Source organism: Micrasema longulum, unplaced genomic scaffold (assembly GCF_059751315.1).
Source record: "Micrasema longulum isolate JH-2025_06_02 unplaced genomic scaffold, ASM5975131v1 h1tg000120l, whole genome shotgun sequence".
NCBI classification, from domain to species: Eukaryota; Metazoa; Arthropoda; class Insecta; order Trichoptera; family Brachycentridae; genus Micrasema; species Micrasema longulum.
In genome coordinates, this window is record NW_028277326.1 from 853,151 (window position 1) to 874,300 (window position 21,150).

The following is a 21,150-nucleotide window of genomic DNA, read 5'->3' on the forward strand; positions in this document are numbered from 1 at the left end:
GGGATACTCGTAAGTAAGAGGTCCGGGCGGCGAGCGAAGTATTCTTACCATCTGGTGTTACACTGACTGGCTTGAATCAGAAAATGAATAGATTCCTATTGGATAATAACATCTTAATGATTCAGGTCACATTTTGATGATTAAATAATACAGGAAAAACCCCTAAATAATGCCTAAAAGGCGACTTTTAAAACTGGGTCTATTCTGACCCGCATCACCTCTTATGTTTTTATTTTGGCCATCGGGCTTTACATGTTAGAAGCATAATAGCGACAATTGTTGAATTTTTATTTAGTACTCATGTCCGCGTGTAGAATTGTATTTAAATTCAGACGTCATCTTAAAGTTGGCATTTGTACAAAAGATAACATAATATATGAAGACTGGAGGGAAAAAACATGCTTGGTTAGTTTTTTTATGAATTCAAGCTAAGTATGCCAATCTTACAACCTTTCCAACACTTCTAGATGTAGATTCTGCAGTGCAAATGAGGAAACACCTATACACATTCTGTGTGAGTGTGATGCTTTTCATAATAAAAGGAGCCTCAACCTTGGGGTACAACTGGATAAACCTGAGGATGATAAAGAGCTGGCCCTTTACCTAATAGCCCGAAACTATACGGATCTGGGCTTGGAGGGGGAGATTTAGCAAATGTCAACTCTCGCCTTCCTTCCAGGCTCTTTATAGACCTGGGCTTTGAGAGCGAGAAATATTCACGGGAACCCATCAGAAAAGATCTTCACAGGTCGCAGTGACGTCAGGAGCTTGCATAGCACTGATCCTCACCACTAAGAATAAGAATTAGTATGCCACTGTAAATTTTTGTTATGTTATCCAAAAATTTAATAAACGTTATCAGTCATCGACGAAGTGGTCAAAAAGCTTTGGATCAGACGGAAGAAAGTGATAATTCAATAGAAAAAGTAAAAGAAAAAAGAAAAAAAAAAATGAATTGTCTAAGCATGTTTTTTCCGTCCAGTTTTTATATTCTGATTCAAAATCAGATCAATTTTCCAAACAGTTAGGTTTATGAAAACCAGTGGACCAAAAACAGTTAGGTTAAAAAAATGACACGTGAATATGTGAATATAAATGTCAAAATGCACAAAAAACTGTACTGTATTAAAAAGGTAAGATAAAGCAACCAATTTTGGCCATTTTAACTAAGGTGCAGTTGCACCAAAAAAGGTTAGTTCCATAAAGTTTGAAGATTTATAATTGTATCGTTTTGCAACTTATTTTATCAATTTCAGTGTATCTTTAAACTTTATTGAGCTTAGCTTGTTTTGGTGCAATTGGATTCTAAACATAAAAATCATAATTGTTTGGTGGAACTGGCTCTGTAATACAGCCAAATCTAGTGTATTTGTGTGGTAATCTACCAAACTGTGCACTTGTGTGTAGGGTTCATTTTGGCGTTGGGCGAACAGTGGAAGTCTTCAGAGAATTGCTGCATATTGGACATTGGTCCCAGAACCCTGAACCTTCCAGGTGAGTGTACTCCTAGAGTAATATGCGTCTTGAGGGCTTCGGGCCGATGGACAGAGCACCAGATGTTGGCCGCACTGAGCCAAAATAACTAAAAATAAATAAATATATTTTATAAGTTTATTCCAGAAAACATGCAAAAGAGAAGAATATGGAAATATAACTTTTTTTATTACATTTTTAAAGCAATGAAATATTGTCCGGCAAAAAAATATTTTTTTGCAAATTTTTAGAAGCATAAAAGATATTTTTAAATTTGTAATTTTGAATTCCTGCAAAAACGGTCATTCCTTCGGCCACGCCTCTTATACGTCACGATTCATGTTTATTTCTTCCTGGCCTTTGGTTTAGAACATAATCCCGTGGCTAATGTCTCGGACTCGCGGATCAAAGGTCCGTGATTCGAATCTCACTCTACCCCAACTTGATTCCCGTTTTCTAATAGTGAGTTATTTACAACTCATTGAAAATGGCCCTCAAAATTAAATATTTGCGTAAATTATAAGTACGCAAATATTTCTTTTTTTACAAAAAAACAAACATTATCACAAATCTTGACGTCTCACCAACCAAGGCCAAACACTTCACGTTTTTCTACGAACGTATTTTTTTTAAAGAAATATTAGCGTTCTTATAATTTACCCAAATTTTAAAATTTTGGTGGCCATTTTCAACGAGTTGTAAATAACTCACTATTAAAAAATGGAAATCAAGTAGGGGTAGAGTGGGATTCGAACCACAGACCTTTGATCCGTGAGTCCGATACACTAGCCACGGGACCACAACCCGATATTACATTTACATTTAAGTATGAAAATACTTCTTCACAATATTTATATTGATTATGAAAATACAATTAATTATTCTCAATCCATTTCATATATTTTAATCGGTATTCGCAGTATGTGATATTTCCCTATTGTGAAGAATACTATGCTTCACCATATTATTTACACAAAAATATAAAACAAATGTGCTTATAGGACACATGTTTTTATTAGCTAACACTCACGTGCACTGATTGTATGTGCAAAAATGTCATCTACTAAAGAGCGTATCCGATAACACATTTTGTATCCTTACTAATGCTGGGTTCTCTCAAGGACAATACAAAAGACAGGACAATATTGTCCTAGGCCTCGATTACAATGGGAAGTCAACAGAGTTATCTACGACTGTCCATAAAGAAAAATCGATATTTTTGTACGAAAATGAGTATATTTGCCCGAACATTTAAAGTATCTTCGTCAGTAACCTATAATTTAACATGTTGAGAAGATAAAATTGTATGCATATTCTGCTTTTCATACAGTAAACTTAATTTTACTTTGAAGATAAATGTTAACTTCTTATTGTAGTTAAGGCCCTGTTCCAGCTCCGTAAACAGCATCAAACGCATAGGACAAGACAATGGGAAAATTCTACCATAATTCACACGAAGAACGCTGCAAAAATGAATACACGATGACGCGCGTTACGAGCAAGTTCGCAAAAAGTGTTATTTCTTTTGTATTTTATTTATTTATACTTTTATATTGTTTGTATTCTATTTTTTATACAGAATAATGTTCTCTCACTGGGGTGTCCCGTGCCGAGGGAAACATTTTACAAAATATGAAACATGCCTTAATTAGTTATTTAACAAAGTTAACATAATAATAATAATAAAAATACGTAATTAATCTAACCAACCTAATTATCATTAACATAATAAACCTGTAAACTAAAATAATCATAAACAACATAACTAATTTATATAGACCGATATAACAAATTTCATAAACAGTACACACATTTTACCTATTTGGCTTGATCCACTCATCGATCCGTGCGCAACCCACCTTCACTATCCATTTTTTAATAGCAATTTTATATTGAGAGTATTTACCAATTGTCTTTATGGATAATGGAAGTAGATTGTACACTTTAACCGAGTAGTAGGTCAATCCTCTTTGACCGAAGGTTGTATTAATTATATTTTTTTGCATCATCAGGGTGGAGTATCTAGTAATTCTTGTATTTGTAACGGAAGGTAGAGAATAATTTTTATGTGCGTATAGTAACAGAGCTTTTACATAAAGTTGTTTTATAGATTTTACAATAAGATTTTTAAATATACCGAGGGAGCTAGTTCTGATAGGGACTCTTAAGATAATTTTTATTAAAGCTTTTTGGGCAATTATTATTTGTTGATGTTATTCAAGATGAATAATATTGGAATTATTGAAGAATGAAATAAATTGTAAAAGGGCATTTTTTGGCCGACATTTTTGGCAAGTGGGGATTGTCCTACTGTCTGGAGGTCAATGTTGTCTATTGTTCTGCGGAGATAGTCTGCTTGTCTATCTCTAGGATAATATATATAAATATATATATATATATATAGTTGGATAATTTATATAGCGCCATTTTTGTGAAAATCACCTCAAGGGCGCTGTACAATTAATAAATATCCCAGCACGTCTTGCAGCTACAGAGCGCATGGACTAGTTCCTAGTTTTCAACTAAGATCAATTAAAAATTATAACAGATAGAAGCTAGATTACAGGACGTCTTGCAGCTACATAGCGCATAGACAGTTAGAAATTTAGCCCCATATTTACGCATTTTAAAAATTGACAAATAAATTTAGTGTATTAATGATATTTAAAAATGATAGTAAAAAGGAATATAATTACAACACGTCTTGCAGCTATTAAGCGCATAAATGATTGGAATTCTAGACCCCATTTACAAAATTTAGGTATTTTAAAAAATATATGAAAGCTAGATAACCAATCATCTCAATCAAGCAATCAATCTCGGTCAATTGTCCTGTCCTCCGAATTTCTGTTTAGACTGGGACAATAGGTCCGATGCTGGGACAATAGGTCCGATGCTGGGACAGCACAACATCGTCCTGCTCTCGTGTAAATGCCACTTTAACTTCATTTAACCTAACCTAAGTCATACAGACCTGTTTGGGAGAGAATGGCAGACCAGGTAATGATGGCTCCTCGCCATTCCGTTTAACCCACTTTAGGTAAGCAAAGTAAACCTCCTTTAGACCACCATTGTCAGCAATATTCTCTCCTTGCGTATTTATACCATTAAGCTGAAAATTAAAAAAAAAATATATTTATTCATTAATCCACATGACATTAATCCGACCGACTATAAAGGTACACTACCGATACCCCCACCATCATGTTTTAATTTAAGTATATCGGTTTATACCGACGGGTCTAGAACCTCTCGATATGTTTATCTACAAATTGAAAGTGTCATAAATTTTGGTCCACCGAGCAGTTTTACTTTTAATTATGATTTATGAAAAATTTTAAGCGTTTTGAGTTTGGAACTTTTTAAAAAAAAAGTCTTAAAATATGAGAGAGAAATAAGTAAATTTCGAAGTCGAATTAAACTCCGACATAACTGTCACTTTAATAAAATGAACGCCTAGATGTGAAAATAATTTCGCTAGATTCTGTCCAATTAACAAAGAAGAGTATCTAGGGGTTAGAAAGTTACCATTCTAAAAACATATTTAGTTATTCTATTTAGCAGTATAAATCACACTGTGTGTGCTTTATACTGCTGTGTGCTGTCCAGATATGTATGTTATAATTTTTATTAGTTTCTAACTCAAACTCGGGCTTTTGGTCCCATGGATTTTGGGATATGTTACTATTTTACGTTATATAATGGTCTGTTGTAATTAAAAAATAAATAATATTTTTATCTCACATTGAGTCCGACCTCCTTAGCCGTGTAGTTTGAATACTGATCGATTATACATTGGGCTTTCTCCAAATAGCGCGCTTTGGTATCCTCCGCCCACCAGTTGAAAAGATTACCTTCCTCGTCGAATTGACTACCCTGAAATGAAACAAATTTCAACACAAGCAGAAATTATAAACGTTTACTCGGGTCAAACGCACGAAAAGTAAGATAATCATACGCATTCGTTATCTTCAAGCCGTTATTTCAAAATCTTGCAATTTAGAAAATAAAGTGAAAAACATATTTGATGTTAGTTCTGTAGTGCAGATGAGGAAACACCTGTACGCATTCTGAGTGAATGTGATGCTTTGCATCATAAAATAAATCTGATTCTCGGGGGACCACTGGTTTAAATGGGAAGATTAAGCAAAATGAGAACTCTCGCCTATCACATAGTAACCGGGCTCTTTAAAGACCTTGGTTTGGAGGGCGAGAACCACTCACGAGGATCCTTTACAACATATCTCTACAGGTTACAGTGTCTTCGGGAGCTTGTATATTGTATAGTAGGTTCTAACCATTATTATGTTTCCAATAATTATGTGTTCATTGTACTATACGACATTTCTTAGGCATCCAGATGTTTACTTACTGAGGTGGACATGTTCTCATCATCACAATGGCAGCATCATCTGCATGGCATGTGATGTTAATGACCTTATCTCCCTTACTAATAGATTCACTACTTTTTTTATTCTTAAAAGCGTTTTTTTATATATTTATTCTGCTTGTGTAAAAAAAGGTTTTTGGCGTATATATTGTTGTGCTATATTTAGTTATAAAGGTGCTAAACTTGCTTTGTTTCTTTGTTGTTCTCAAAATGTGTTACTTTCTAAATGTTAATATTATTTATGTCTCGAATTGAGTTGTGGTAACTCCAGGGAATGTAATTCAACGTATTATACTTGTAAAATACTTTGTGTTATAAAGAAAAAAAAGCCTCCACCTCTAAAAATAATACTCTCGTTTTAAGGTAACACATAAACGGCTCCAAGTACCATATTTAATATAGAATGTTATATACATTATATAAATATATTACATATAATGTATATAACATATGATGTATATAACATATATCCCAAATTTAATACAATTATAAAAGTTATATTGTTAAACCAAAAAACAAAGCAGGTTTCTTATTAATATTTAATGTTGGTAATGCATAATTATTGTTTTACTTGATCATCAAATCCATGGATAACTTCATGAGCAATGATGAACCCAATGGCTCCGTAGTTTAAATATCGAGGTCGTTGGGAAGAAAAGAAATCTCCTTGTAAAACTCCAGCAGGAAATTCTGTAATTAAATAATTATAAACTAAACATGTTATATTTGTAGCACAAATTTTGTGGTTATTCATTATAATTAAATAAATAAAATCACTTTATTAGTAAACAACCATTTTTAGTTTTTTTTTCCACCGAAAAGTTCAAAGCAAACAAGCTTCTTCTTCAAGGTTTACGTAACAAATTAATTATTTACTATTTTATGCATGTGATGAGTGGTATAACTGTTAACTGTCTTCTGTATGCGGATGATGCCGTGCTTCTTGCTAGCAGCAAAGAAGACCTGCAATTCTTGGTAACAAAAGTCTACGATGTATGCAAGAAAAGCGGTTTGCTTATGAATGTTGATAAATCGAAAGTGATGGTTTTTAAAAGGATGAAAATATAACTAAATGTGAGATCAGTGTAAACGGATATATTCTGAGTCAGGTAGAAGAATTTGTGTATCTAGGAAATATGTTTACTAGGGATGGAAAGACCGAGAGAGATATTGAAAGGAAGGTGAGTGCTTGGAACATCGTGAACGGTGCACTGAAATCTACTTTGGCAAACAAATGTTTATTGCAGGAGGCTAAACCTAGCAGTTCACAATGGAGTTCTAGTGCTAACTCTAATTGTATGGGAGTGAAGTATGGAATTGGAAAAATGATGATTAAAGTAGGTTAAATGCTGTCGAAATGCGATCCCTCAGGCGAATAGGTAGTAAAACGATGTATGATAGGTGCACAAACGTCGAAATCCGTGAACTGTGTAAGGCTGAGACATGCATAATCTACAGAATCAAGAAAGGGGCGCTGCGTTGGTTTTGACATATAGAGCGAATGGACAGCGAAATAACGGCTAAAAGGATCTACGATGCGAATGTTGATGGATGCAGAAAACGAGGAAGACCAAAAAATACATGGCACGATCAAGTTCATCAAATACTTGAAGATGGACATGTCAAAAGTAGGTATAATCGGCGTGCGTGCATGAGAAGATGTATGAATTTATTCTATTCATTTATTTAAACGCCTTTTAGGCTTTTACATGTTTTACATACACATATACAAATGAAGAAAGACATGTATTTTACAAAGAAGTAGCAAAAAATATATAAATTATTTTTAGAAGAAAAAGAAAAATATCAAAAATATCATCTTTACATATTAGTATAAAAGTGGAAAGAACAGAAGTGCATTTTTAAATATGAAGACAGTAATGCATGTTACACAAAGAAAGGAGCAAAAATAAAAATGAATTAAGAAGAGAAAGAAAAAAAAATTAAATAAACTAAAATTTAAAAATCATTACATATTAGTAGAAAATATATGAGGATACATAATAACACATACTTGTATTGCAGTTGAGAACAGGAGTACATTTTTGGGTATAAGTTGTATTAAAATAATCATAAAATTAGAAGAAGTTAGAAAAATACTTATTTAGAATACATATATAAGTGAATAAACGGTAAATGTAGAGAAAGCGAGGTCTGTATGCAAAGATAGTGTGGTATGGCGTTCTATCCTCTCTGCCTACCCCTACGAGGAAACGGCGTGATGGTTTGTTTGTTTGGTATGCATGTTTACTAAATACTACACGTGTAGCTAATGAATCAAGTCTTTTTTTCCTTAAAAGGGTGGTAATTTGAGATGAATACTTTCGAAACTAGACAGGAGAGTATTGAATTGAAAAATATTTTTCAATTTTATTTATTAATATATATATGTACATTACAAAATGGAATATCTTAATTTATACATATAGAAATAATTAAAATAATTACGTGAAATTAGGTAAATATAAAAAAAACACAATTATACATAATATTCAGAGAATAATATGTTAAAAATGTAAGAGAATCTTGTAAAGAAAAACTCCCTGAGAGACGTGAAAAATGTCAATGTCCAAAGTAATATTGTTCAACCTAGAGATAGCCCTTCCAACAAGCATAACCATTGTTGGTTGGTCCTGTATATTGCAATGTGAAACAGTCTATGCTGACGCTGTCTAAGGTAATTATCCGGAACATAAAAGCCAATGCTCCGCATAATTTCAGGGTTGTCAATTATACCGCGCAACAATCGAAAGAAGTGCGTAGTTAAATACACATTCCTTCTAGTCTTCAAACTGCTGTTACCGAGCATACCCTGGAGGAACTCAGTGGGATAAAGCCATAGATAATATCGTGGATTATACTACTATATTATATCCACGGAGACAATATGGGAGTACGTTTGCATGAAGAAAAGATGGACCGCGCGTGTTCTTAAAAACCCGGTGTAAATATGTGAATAACGTGTCTATTTATTATACGTCAAGGGTATAGAAGTGGTATTTACGTATGCTGTTTTCTATAGATGAATAGAAAGCGTTGACCACAGCGGGTTGCCCGTGGGTACTCCATTCGGTTCTATTGACAGGCTCCCTTAAACGCTTTGCACTATAATCCATCAGGAACTTTGTATAGTTTAATACAGATCTCAGGTACTGATTTGGTCCTAATTCTAACTGAAACATGACAAATTTCATTAGCGAACACAGTAAAAAATAAACAATTGTTACAAGAGAGGGGGAAACATTTTTGAGAAGGTAACATGGAGGTCTAGGCATTAACAGGGCTTATGGCATGTCATTGGCTGGTTGTGTCCACAAATGTAGATCTAAATAACTCCCCGGGGAGGAAGTCCAGCGTGTCTGCAAACATTGGGACATGCTCGAAATATTGTTGAACTAACTTACTGCTAGAAGAAGAAGTATAAAAATTGGAATATTTGTTTTCAGGCGTTGCCTAGTGGGTGAATTGGTTCAGCCGGATGAATCTCATCCACATGGTTTCAGCTCTTTTACTTCACAAAAGTCAACAGATGGAAGAGTTGAGGAAATGTAAATGTTTAAATATAGGCAGAATGGTGAATGTTACACAGTGCGTAAAGTAGCCACTTAAACCAGCCAATGACCCTTCCCTTTTCCGTTTTCTAAATTTTTCTCTATCTCTGTTGTAATTTGTTAAATTGATACCTTATAACTAAAGGTAAGCATTTATTGACAAATTGTGAAAATATTTTTTTTCGCATTTTTAAAGTAAAAAAGATCTATGAAATAGTCCACTAATAATTTTTTTTTTATTACTTTTATGTAGCATAAAAAATATTTTTTTAAATTTGTAAGTTTGAATTCCCGCAAAAACGGTCATTCTATTAATACGTCACGATTCATGTTTATTTGTTCCTGACCATTTAAATTTGTTTAGAACATTGTCACGAATCTTAACGTCACAACTATCAAGGCCAAACATGTCGCGTTTATCTAGTGACGTATTTAAAAAAATAAAAGTATATATATTAAAACATTTCTCCACAATATCCACATTGATTTTGAAAATACGATGAATTATTCTAAATCTATTTCATGTACTTTTATTTCATTTATCTTAGGTGATATTTCCTTATTAGTGAGTTCCTATCTACTACCCATCATACTGCCATCATTAGCAAAAAGGCAGCAATTTGTAAGTCCTATTTTGACATATGACACTTATTTATCAACTATATGCAAATACAGGTAAACGTTTATTAAGATTATTACAAAATTGATCAGCTACTACTGTGAAAGAGGAGGAAAAAAAAGAGCGGTAATGGGTATTGAAAGGGTTCTCCCGTTACTAGAACGAAGAGATAGCCCATGGTGAGGTTTTCATTAGTTCTTAAGATGTTATGAACAAATTGAATACGGTATAAATCATATTAGTGTGCTATATTTAGTTCTAAAGGTGCTAAACTTGCTTTGTTTCTTTGTTGTTGGTGTACATATTAGTGTGCTATATTTAGTTCTAAAGGTGCTAAATTTGCTTTGTTTCTTTGTTGTTCTCAATATGTGTTATTTTCTAAATGATAATATTATTTATGTCCCGAATTGAGTTGTTGTAACTCCTGGGAATGTAATTCAACGTATTATACTTGTAAAATACTTTGTGTTGTATGACTTATAAATAATAATAAATAATAAATTCTTACTCCTTCGTAGTATTCTGTGATTTTATTGTTGTCGACCAGTTCTTGAGGGTACGCAATATGGGCGGCCATGTTGTCAGCTTTCTCCAGTGCAGCGGCCCTGGTACCTTCATCCATCCAGTCTATTTTCTCCAAATTGCTTCGGAACTCGGTTCTTAAAAATTAAGAAAAACCCTTACAAGTAATTTGAGTAGAAATTTATGCTTAAAAATATCTTAATATCCTATAAACACGGTGTTTCAAAGCTAGACCGCGAAACTTTAGAGGAACATTCCGCATGGTAAACATTTTCAAAAATTCTTCTAATTTTTAAAAAAAAAAACTCATATTTTCAAATTTGTTGTAACAGATTTTGTGATTGTGCGATTTTTAAAACATCATAACCTTTGAACCAAATCAGATAATTTCAATCTGTACAGAGCTTTTAATATAAAATCATTATTATTTTGATAGTAATTGTACATATAAAAATAGCGTATCTAGGACCACAAATATGGGCGGAATGGTGATTGTTACATAGTGTGTAAAGTAGCCGCTTTAACCAGACAATGACAGGTCATAAGCTCTGTAGATACTTAGACTTATATATTTCCTTCTCTAAAATGTTCTTCACATCTGTTGTAATACGGAAATATTTTGTTTAAATGTTACCTAGTCTTGAATCGATACTTATATCGTCTACATTTTTATATTAAATGCATCTCTCAGACATCTATTACATTGCTGCTTTATCATCCTGGTGCCTCTCAGTTCAAATAAAAAATTCAAGTACACAAGGTTAAAAATTAATTCTAATATATTTATATTTTTACACCGCGATCAACCTATTCAGAATTGGAAAAGTTATGCGGCGATAGCTCTAACGCAAATAATATCAACCCTGATAATGCGATCCAAAAGCTAAAGGAAAATAGTGCAAATGGCGCACGACAGAATAACTCAGAGAAAACGCATTGTGCATCTGAACGGCCGTGAAATCTTAGAAATTATGTATTGTTTTAAAAAATATAAAACGACATTGTCAAAGGTTAATGAAATTTTAGTCAATAAATTATTGAAAATTTAAAATAAAATACGTTCATTGGATTCTACTTTTATTTTTTAATATATACAAGAGTTTATAATACATTGTATAAACCCAAAATGTACTCAGTATACCCTTATTGATTTTCGATTACTTCATTTATATTGATTTATACAGAAATGCTCAATACTTACTACAGTACTAAATACTCTCATAAACTATTAGCACCATTGTGCACCTATATCTGACACTCTATAGGCTGACGCCATTTTTATGTATAAAACTTTGAATAAGCTGATAGATTGCCCTAAGATCTATCACTTATTAATTTTGGAGTTCCAGTAACGCAGACCAGACACCAATCTCTTTTTAAAATTTCTAAATGAAATTTTCAAAATTAATTTGTAAATAGAAATTGTAATATTTGTAATCAGAAATCAAATCGTATTGATATTAATAACATATCTTTAACTTCCTTAAAAAATAAAAATTTCTAAAAAAAAAAACGTTATGATGTTGCGCCTTGAATCCGCAGCCTATATTATGCAGGTTATTAATCATTTAATCATTTAATCATTTATTTATTTATTCATATATATGTACATTACAAAATAAAATATCTTAATTCATACATATATAAATAATTAGGTAAAATTAGGTATATGTAAAAAAAACACATTAGTATACATAATATCCAAAGAATAATATGTTAAAAAAGTAAGAGAATCTTGTAACGAAAAACTCCCTCAGAGACGTGAAAAATGTCAATGTCCAAAGTGATATTGTTCAACATAGAGATAGCCCTTCCAACAGGCATAACCATTGGCAGGTTGGTCCTGTATATTGGAATGTGAAACAGTCTATGTTGACGCTGTCTAAGGTAATTATCAGGAACATAAAAGCTAATGCTCCGCATAATTTCAGGGTTGTCAATAATACCGCGCAACAATCGAAAGAAGTGCGTTGTTAAATACACATTCCTTCTAGTCTTCAAACTGCTGTAACCAAGCATACCCTGGAGAAACTCAGTGGGATAAAGCCATGGATAATATCCGCACTCCCTCATGTAGAGAAACCGAAGAAATTTCTTCTGACCCTCTCCACCATAAGAGAGTACTTCAACTCACACGGTCCCCAAATCATCGAGCCACTCTCGAGTCTACTTCGCACCAACGAGTTATAAAGAATTCTCAGTACTTGTGTACTACCAAAAATCCTAGCAGTACGCAAGACGAATCCTAACATCTTCAATGAACTACTACAAACTGTTTCGATCTGATCATGAAATGTCAGGGAACTCACAAAATTATGAGCAGTTCTGTATGTAGGCACATAATAAATGTACACAGTATAGTCAACTATAGTTGTATTATATATTATAATGAGCAACTGTGTGACCAATATTAAAAAATATACATATTTTTAATAATATGTATTACATTTACATTTTTAGTAATATTATAAGTTTTGTATGAATAGTTATTTTATGTTATGAATAATTTTTATTATACATTTACAATAGCAATATTATGTGGAAGAATTATTGGACTTAATGATATGTATTTTTAGTATAATTGTATCTTATAAATGTCTGTTTGCTTTCCAATGAAATAAAATAAAAATAAAATATCATTAAACTACAAATATTATTATTGTATAAGAAAAACTTTAAATAAGTTTGATAATGTTCTAACAAGACGAAACGTGTCACATTATACACTCATGTATGTATTTAAAAATAAATGGAAAATTTAATCCAATAGAAGTATTTGGTTTTAGATACCTTAATAAATTTTAATATAGAATTCTACCAATTAACTGCATACACAATAAATGAATTATTTACCTGATATTTTTGACCATTTCTAGAGCAGTCTTCTTAGAGTCCTCATCAAAATGCTTCCTCACGTACATAGAACCAATTGCAATTCCTAGACTAACAACACGATATGATATTACTGTCACCATAATATAACTGGATAACAAGGATACCCGCGAAATAGTTTTCAATTATACAATTTAATTATTTTTCGAAATATAAGAACAGAACATTAGAATCAAAAAACGGTTTTCAAAAAGAAATTTGAATAAATAATAATACAAGATCCATAGAAAGTTTATTACGTAAATCGACCGCTATAGTGCAATATGTCGCAACGCTCATTTACCTTATTTTACAGGAGAGAGTAAAAACGTTTTATCTCTTATCATAATTAGTTAATAACTCTGATTTAATTCTTTCAACCCGGGATATCATTCAAATATACGAGATGTATAAGATTTATTTACTCCAGTACCTACCAAAATTAAAAAGCGGCGTGTTTATTTTTCAATTACTGGTACTTCTAAGTACGTCTCTATTTTTAAGTAGTCGGCATTATACAGAAAACATATTACAACAGAGATGAAGAACATTTTATAGAAGGCAATATAGAAGTCTAGGCAATATGGGCAAAATGGTCAATGTTACACAGTGTGTAAACTAGCCACTTAATCCAGCCAATGACATGTCGTAAGCCCTGTAGATGCCTAGACTCCTATATTACCTTCTCTAAAATGTTCTTCATCTTGTTAATATTAACAGCTCCCTAGAGAGTTGAATCCAGTCCTTGTCTACAAAAATTTGGACAAACACTAAATATTATACAGAAAAGCTAATTTTTTTAGAAGCTGATGTCTGGCAGGTTTGTTTGTTTTGAAACGAGTTCTTGTCATCTTTTCAAATGATGACTAGAATCAATATAGTATATAATTCACTGAAATTAATGTAATTTGATTTATTTTTTATTCTTATTTTAATTTTTATTTCATAATATCATCATTCCCTATCCGCACTCAATGGTGCATAGGGCACTGTATTGGTACATCAATCGCAGTGTATCTTGATCATTTTTGTTACATGAAGGTGAGTTTTAAAACGAGAAAAGGACATTCGAGACTAATAAACCATGGACTGAAATTATACAATAAACTACCAGACAAAACTAAACAAAAGACTCAGACAACCTTTACAAAAGATGTTAAAAATATGATTATTAACAGTAGAATGTGAATTTTAAAAGTGAAAATATTTTGTTAAATGTATGTAACCCGTAAGGGTTTATCAATGAAATTTAAATAATAAAAAAATAAAAATAAAAATAATTATCAGTCTTACGCTTCAGGTACAAGTCCAGGGACTATAAAATACACTAGTGTAAAGACATCTTTTCAAATAAATATACAATGTCAACCATATCGAGAATCGAACCCGAAACCTCTTGCATGGTAAGCAAACGCGCTGACCACTGCACTACGAGGCCATAATATATCACTTTATTTACAAAATCAAAAACATCCCACGGAGGCATGGCCTGTGCGTGGGTATACTAAATAATGGAATTTACGGTGTAAATGCATCCATCAAAAACATTTAAAAAATTAAAGTTTCATCCAGGGTTTTTTTAAATATGAATAATTGGAAAATAATAAATAGGAAAAACCAAAAATAGACGTAAAGTAAAAATTATAAAATTAAACTTAGATAATTTAATGAGGAATAAATACGAAAACAAATAAAAAGTTTACCTGGAAAAGAAAACATTGATTTTTATATTTTTGACCTAAATAAACATACACTGGAAGACACTAACGGATGTCACATGATTAATTATCAGTTTAATATCCACATTTTATTAGTCATTCGTTTTTTTGAATATATTGTTGAGAATTATTGTTTTGCCCTTGTTTGTCTTTGCTAAATAGTTTTATGTTTTTTTTGTTCAGTTTCTTGCATTTATGTTTCTTCACGTAACTGTTGTAATTGGCTTAGGCCGTATATATAATAAATAAATCAATAAAAATAAACTTTAAATATTTTATAAAGTACAAAAGTTAAAAAAAATTATACAATACTATAATTATTAAATAATTTATACAGATTACAAAATAAATTTTATATCCGGAGGAATTTATTCAGGTTTAAAAGGGTTAATTATTGTTATTATTGTTTAGCATTGTTTTAATAATCCACGAAATAAAAGTATTTACCATTACCGACTTTAAAACATATTGTTTTAAAGAGGGATTGGACATATCGTATCTTAATTTTTGGAACACATGAAAATTTTATTTTAAGTTAAATATTTTTTTTGTGGGCAACGACATTTTGCCAGTACATAAAGAATACATCTATAAGCACTTCTGCATACTTAGGTCATTTTCGTATTTTTGTGGGTTGCGACATATTGCACTATAATCGTCAATATGTAACTTTTGACTCATTTTAGCTTAAAATTAAAAAAAACGATTAAGTTGGTATTACTGATATGAGCAGATATAATTTTGATTCCGTTTTTGTATATCGTCACTCAATAGTATAATAAAATGAAGGTCCTTGGGGTCCAACAAATTTTTCCTTCTTTAGGGGTCGCGTTTTCAAAAAGGTTCAAATAATAGGTTGGGGAAAACGTTATTTCGTATTTTTCGCTATATTTCAATGCTTTATAAAGAGTGTGACAATCATCCGATTTAGATCAAATGTACGCCGTTCTATTCAATAACTTGTTGTCAACGAGAATTCTACTTCATAATGCCCTTCTCGTAGAAGCCCTTGTCCCTATTGGCATAAAACTCTGACAACCAATTTTTACATGTCTCTATTGAGGTCAAATGTGTACCTCCAAGCGCGTTGGCTATAGACAGGAATAGGTGGTAGTCACTTGGTGCAAAAGCCGGACTATAGGGTGGATGCATAAAAACTTCCAATCCGAGCTCCCAGAGCTTCTGGCGCGTCATCAAAGATTTGTGCGGCCTGGCGTTGTCCTGATGAAACACAATTCCTCTCCTATTTAACAATGCTGGCCGCTTCTGTTCGATCGCCAGCTTCAAACGGTCAAATTGTTCACAGTAGAGGGCAGAATTGAGCGTTTGGCCATAGGGGAGCAGCTCATAGTAGAGTGCTCCCTGTTAATCCCACCTAACACACAGCAACACCTTCCTGGCCGTCAGTCCTGACTTGGCCACGGTCTGGTCCACTTCGTTGGCTTCCGACCACGATCTCTGTCGCTTGACAAAGTAACCCACTTTTCATCACCAGTCACCATCCGCTTCAGAAATAGGTCGATTATGTTGCGATTCAGCAGCGATTCGCACATGGAGATTCAGTCCATGAGTTTTTTTTGCGTCAGCTCGTGTGGCACCCAAATATCGAGCTTTTTTTTACTCCAGCCTTCTGCAAAATGTTCATCGATATTCAGATCTTGGACGATGCTACGACTGCAAACATGTCGGTCTATCTTGATATTTTTCATGATTATATCGACATTTTCAACGACAGGCCTGCCAGGGCGTGGTGTATCATTCACCTCCACTACACCAGAACGAAATCGCTCGAACCACTGTTGTGCGGAACAAACCGAAAGAGTATCAGCCCTGTATATATCGCAATTTTTTTGGTCGCTTTCGACGCGTTTTCCCTTTCAGGTAGTAAAAATGTAAACTATGACGAATTTCTTCTTTTGAGACCTCCATACCCGACGCACGATAGTTCACGACTGAACCGACCAAGCGCAATACTGTCAAAGAAGCGTTTGTATTATACACTCACACCTTTACAACGCCGTATTGTAAAATCCAATGTGATCAATAATGAACGAGATATATTTAGTTTAAAAAAAAGAGCGCGAGATATGAAATTATTTTTTCCCCAACCTGATACATTGTTCTAAACGATCATTGTAAAAGACTCAAAATGTAAAACAAATTTTAAATTAAAAATAATTGCACATATAAATAGTGTAGCGAGAGATTTTTTTGAAAAATATATGTAAATCAATAAACATAGTACTTTATATAATTGGTACACATATTATTTATATTTTTATGTGTTTCATTGCTTTATATTTGTTTTATTATATATTATACTATATTATTTATGTTTAAGTTACATGTATTCTAGGCACATAATATACTTTATATTCGTATAATAATGATTTTTTATTTCTTACATTTGATTAGCTAGGCATTTATAATTAAGTAGTTTTAGTTTTTTATTAGTATAGGACTACTTACGCTCTAAGATAGAAAATCTTCATCTTAGAACAGGCTGTGCCATGTTTGATGGAGACTACCATAATCATAAACAGAGAACACTCCGTTTTAATTTCACATTAATTGGTTTTATATAGATTCTCTGTTATTACGTATGTATATTATTTTTATGCAATAAATTTATAAATAAAATAAATAAATAAAATGCAAAATATTCGCTGTTTACCATGAAATAAAAATTATACAAGTCACCTATTGCTGACTGTAGTAACACACTCTTTCCACTTGGGCTCATTGGCTGTAATTCCTGCCATCACTCCGCTGTACACAAGTTGCTTCTGCCTCAACTTCTCGTTTGTGTATGATACGGAGTCCTTCACCGCTCGCCATATCACGTAGTTGGCTTGCACTCTCTCGGGAAAACTCGCAATAAGGGCCTGAAAAACAATTCAATCAAATAAGGTGAATAGATGTGCAGGGTGTTTGTTTGTTGATGCAGGGAGCTCTTACAGGAGTCGGAGATGACTGAAGAAAAGAACCTTATGCTTCGATGTGTATTTGACACATTCATGTTGATTAAATACATAATTTGGTTACGAAGTGCGAGAGTAACGGAGATACCTGTAGCTCAATCACAAATATCAGAACGTGCTAAAAAACATGCTAAACATTTGAGCGATCACAATGAACAATAATGAACATGCTTAAGTTATCGCGATGATAAGTCGACGCGTCTGTAATCTCTTAGTCAACGCTTGTGTCGATTTGCTTTTTATTTTCCTCGTAAATAAATACAGTTCGCTGGCGAAAAATCGGCGTTTACTTTCAAACATTATTCAATATTACAATATTTGAGTTTACCCAAATGTTCGTAGACAAAAGACTGGATTTCACCCCCTCGGGAGTCATTAAGATTAACAAATTACAACAGGGATTGAGAATACCTTAAATAAGGGAATACGGAAGTCTAGGAATTTACAGGGCTTATGACCTGTCATTGGCTGGTTTAAGTGGCCACTTTACACACTGTGTAACATTCACCATTTTGCCTATGTTTGATCTAAAATCAACAAATGGAAGAATTGAAGAAATATGGATGTTCAAACATAGGCAAAATGGTGAATGTTACGCAGTGTGTAAAGTGGCCACTTAAACCAGCCAATGACAGGTCATAAGCCCTGTAAATGCCTAGACTTCCATATTCCCTTATTTAAGGTATTCTCCATCCCTGTTGTAATTAGTTAATTATACAATATATTGCGTTTGCAAAATAGTAAGGAGTATCTAATACAAAAAAGTGAAAATTAAATCACAATTATTATGGCGACTGCTTTTTTTGACATTTGGCTTACCAACCGCCGGCTTAATTCAATACATAGCATAATAAATAATAAATGAATAATTAAAAATAGCAGTTTTGGAATATTTTCCATATTTACACCGGTGAAATTCAAATATGTGATTGCGCAGCAGGATTATACGTCGCGAAACGTAAATATTTCGACAATCAATATTAAGTGTTTACGGATGTTCCATTGTGATTGCGAATACGATGAACAACCATGGTGAGATATTGTTACCACGTCGCTTATTAGCACGTCGATAGTTATTTGTGATTGAGCTACTGGGGCGCTATTCTGAACCACTCTCGCGGCACGAGAAAACAGTTTTTCTCGTGTATTTTATATTATCACGAGATAAAACGGCCGAAAGAGCGTTTGGAATACCAGCCCTGAATTGAACTGATCTAATCTACTACATGGCCAAATCGAACTCCCCCATTTTTGGGAGTTCCGTGTAAGTTGGATTCGTTTCGGCGTTTTGGCTACCATTGCAGGAAATTTGAGCAGATAATAGTTTCGATATTATTAAGTGATATGCTGACATTCTTATAAATTAGTAGGTTTACGTTTTGACCCATTAGTTTCTTTGTAGACGTCGCTCAGTACGCAACACCTGATTTGAATTTAACTATGCCGTGTTGTGTCCTTTTAAAGTGTAGAAATACTGCTAGGATCTTAAAGAAACAGGATGGTATCACATTTCATATGTAATTAGCAAACGAATGTTTAAGTAGCAAATGCATTACTTAAAAATTAAATTATTTTTCCATATGTCAGATTTTCGAAGAAAAAAATGGAAATTTCGTTAGTGTTGCCAGGGTAGTAATTTTTTTTACCCTTCTTTGATCATCTAATGAAAGAACTAATGAAAATTAGACCTCGGATTAAATAACGCCATTTGAACGACATTTTCTTTAAAACATCAAATATTATTTAACGTGATATAAAAATATCCGTTTTATGTAAAATATTTTTTTTTTTGTATTTTTTGTGTAAAGTTCATTAATTCAAATACTTTTATTAAATGACTCTTTACTTAACAACTCGGTTGTGTCAATCAATAATTCCGCGGGCACAATAAAATTTTTGAGAAATTAACAGATTGCTTTTTTTTTACCTTACATTTGTGTTAAAATTATAGTTTTTCCTGTCGTGCAACATAACGCAGATACATCACGAATGCGCGCGGCAAAAATTGAGCACAGCGGGGGGATTATTGGACACAGTCCGATGTATTAAAATATGATTCTACGCTCCTTCTAAACTATTCTTAATTCTATGCTGGAATCACTATTTACCAATACTAACCAATCGATTTATTTAAAATTACAAAGTGTTTTATTTGAAATAAATTAAAAATGTTTTCCACAAAGTAAATGCTGAAACAATAAATAATCCAACCAATCAACGCAACGTTTGTATTTTGTACGACCGAACGATAAGAGTATTCATTATAATAAACAGATGGCAGAAAAGGTAGCTTTATCAGAAAACAGAAGAGAGTAAATATTTGATTGATTAATTTATAAGTGAATTGCCTATGTATTGGGGACAAATAAATAATTACAAAAATGGAAGTGTTTAAAAATCGGTAGAATCTGCGGTCGGCAATAGCTCACTGTAATTATTTTAAATGACAGATTCTTCGCTATTCATTGTTAATCGCTTACTAATCGAACTTTTCTAGTAAATATATTTTTTTACACCACAACAGGCCTCGAGTATACCTGTATACCCACGTTTAGGAAAAATCGCATTTAATTTTTGTGTTCTCACCGGAAATTGAACCCGGAACCTTCCGTGTGCGAGTCAATCGTCTTAAACACTACACCACGGAGGCCGCTGGGATAATTATTGTATATCTGTAAATTATGCGTGGTTTAGGTAGCATTATTCTGAGAAACAGAATATTCTTTATTTGGATAACCAACAGCTATATTCATCTTAAATATAAAACAAAAATATCACAAATAAGCCAATTACAGGTTTTCACAAGTGGCATCACAGTTAGTTAAAAAAAATCTCGAACATAAAATGAAAAGTTATTTATTTATTTGTTTATTTATTATATATATACGGCCTAATCAAATTACAACAGTTACATGAAGAAACATAAATGCAAGAAACTGAACAAAAATTACATAAAACTATTTAGCAAAGACAAACAAGGGCAAAACAATAATAGTATACAATATATTAAAAAAACGAAAGACCA

General features: G+C 32.7%; 1 protein-coding gene across 1 annotated transcript in view; it reads right to left on the minus strand.

The window, feature by feature from the left end:
- Positions 1–1,104: 1,104 nt before the first annotated feature.
- Positions 1,105–21,150, minus strand: part of LOC148284442 (neprilysin-2-like) — a 41,843-nt gene continuing 21,797 nt past the window's right edge. Inside the window, exons 9-16 of the mRNA XM_088240047.1 lie at positions 17,845–18,029; positions 13,409–13,498; positions 10,542–10,692; positions 8,868–9,036; positions 6,435–6,553; positions 5,218–5,349; positions 4,448–4,585; positions 1,105–1,582 (exon numbers count right to left, since the gene is read on the minus strand). Of these exons, the coding sequence (XP_088096173.1) occupies positions 1,382–1,582; positions 4,448–4,585; positions 5,218–5,349; positions 6,435–6,553; positions 8,868–9,036; positions 10,542–10,692; positions 13,409–13,498; positions 17,845–18,029 (1,185 nt within the window). The 3' untranslated portion in view covers positions 1,105–1,381. The remainder of the gene's footprint in view (positions 1,583–4,447; positions 4,586–5,217; positions 5,350–6,434; positions 6,554–8,867; positions 9,037–10,541; positions 10,693–13,408; positions 13,499–17,844; positions 18,030–21,150) is intronic.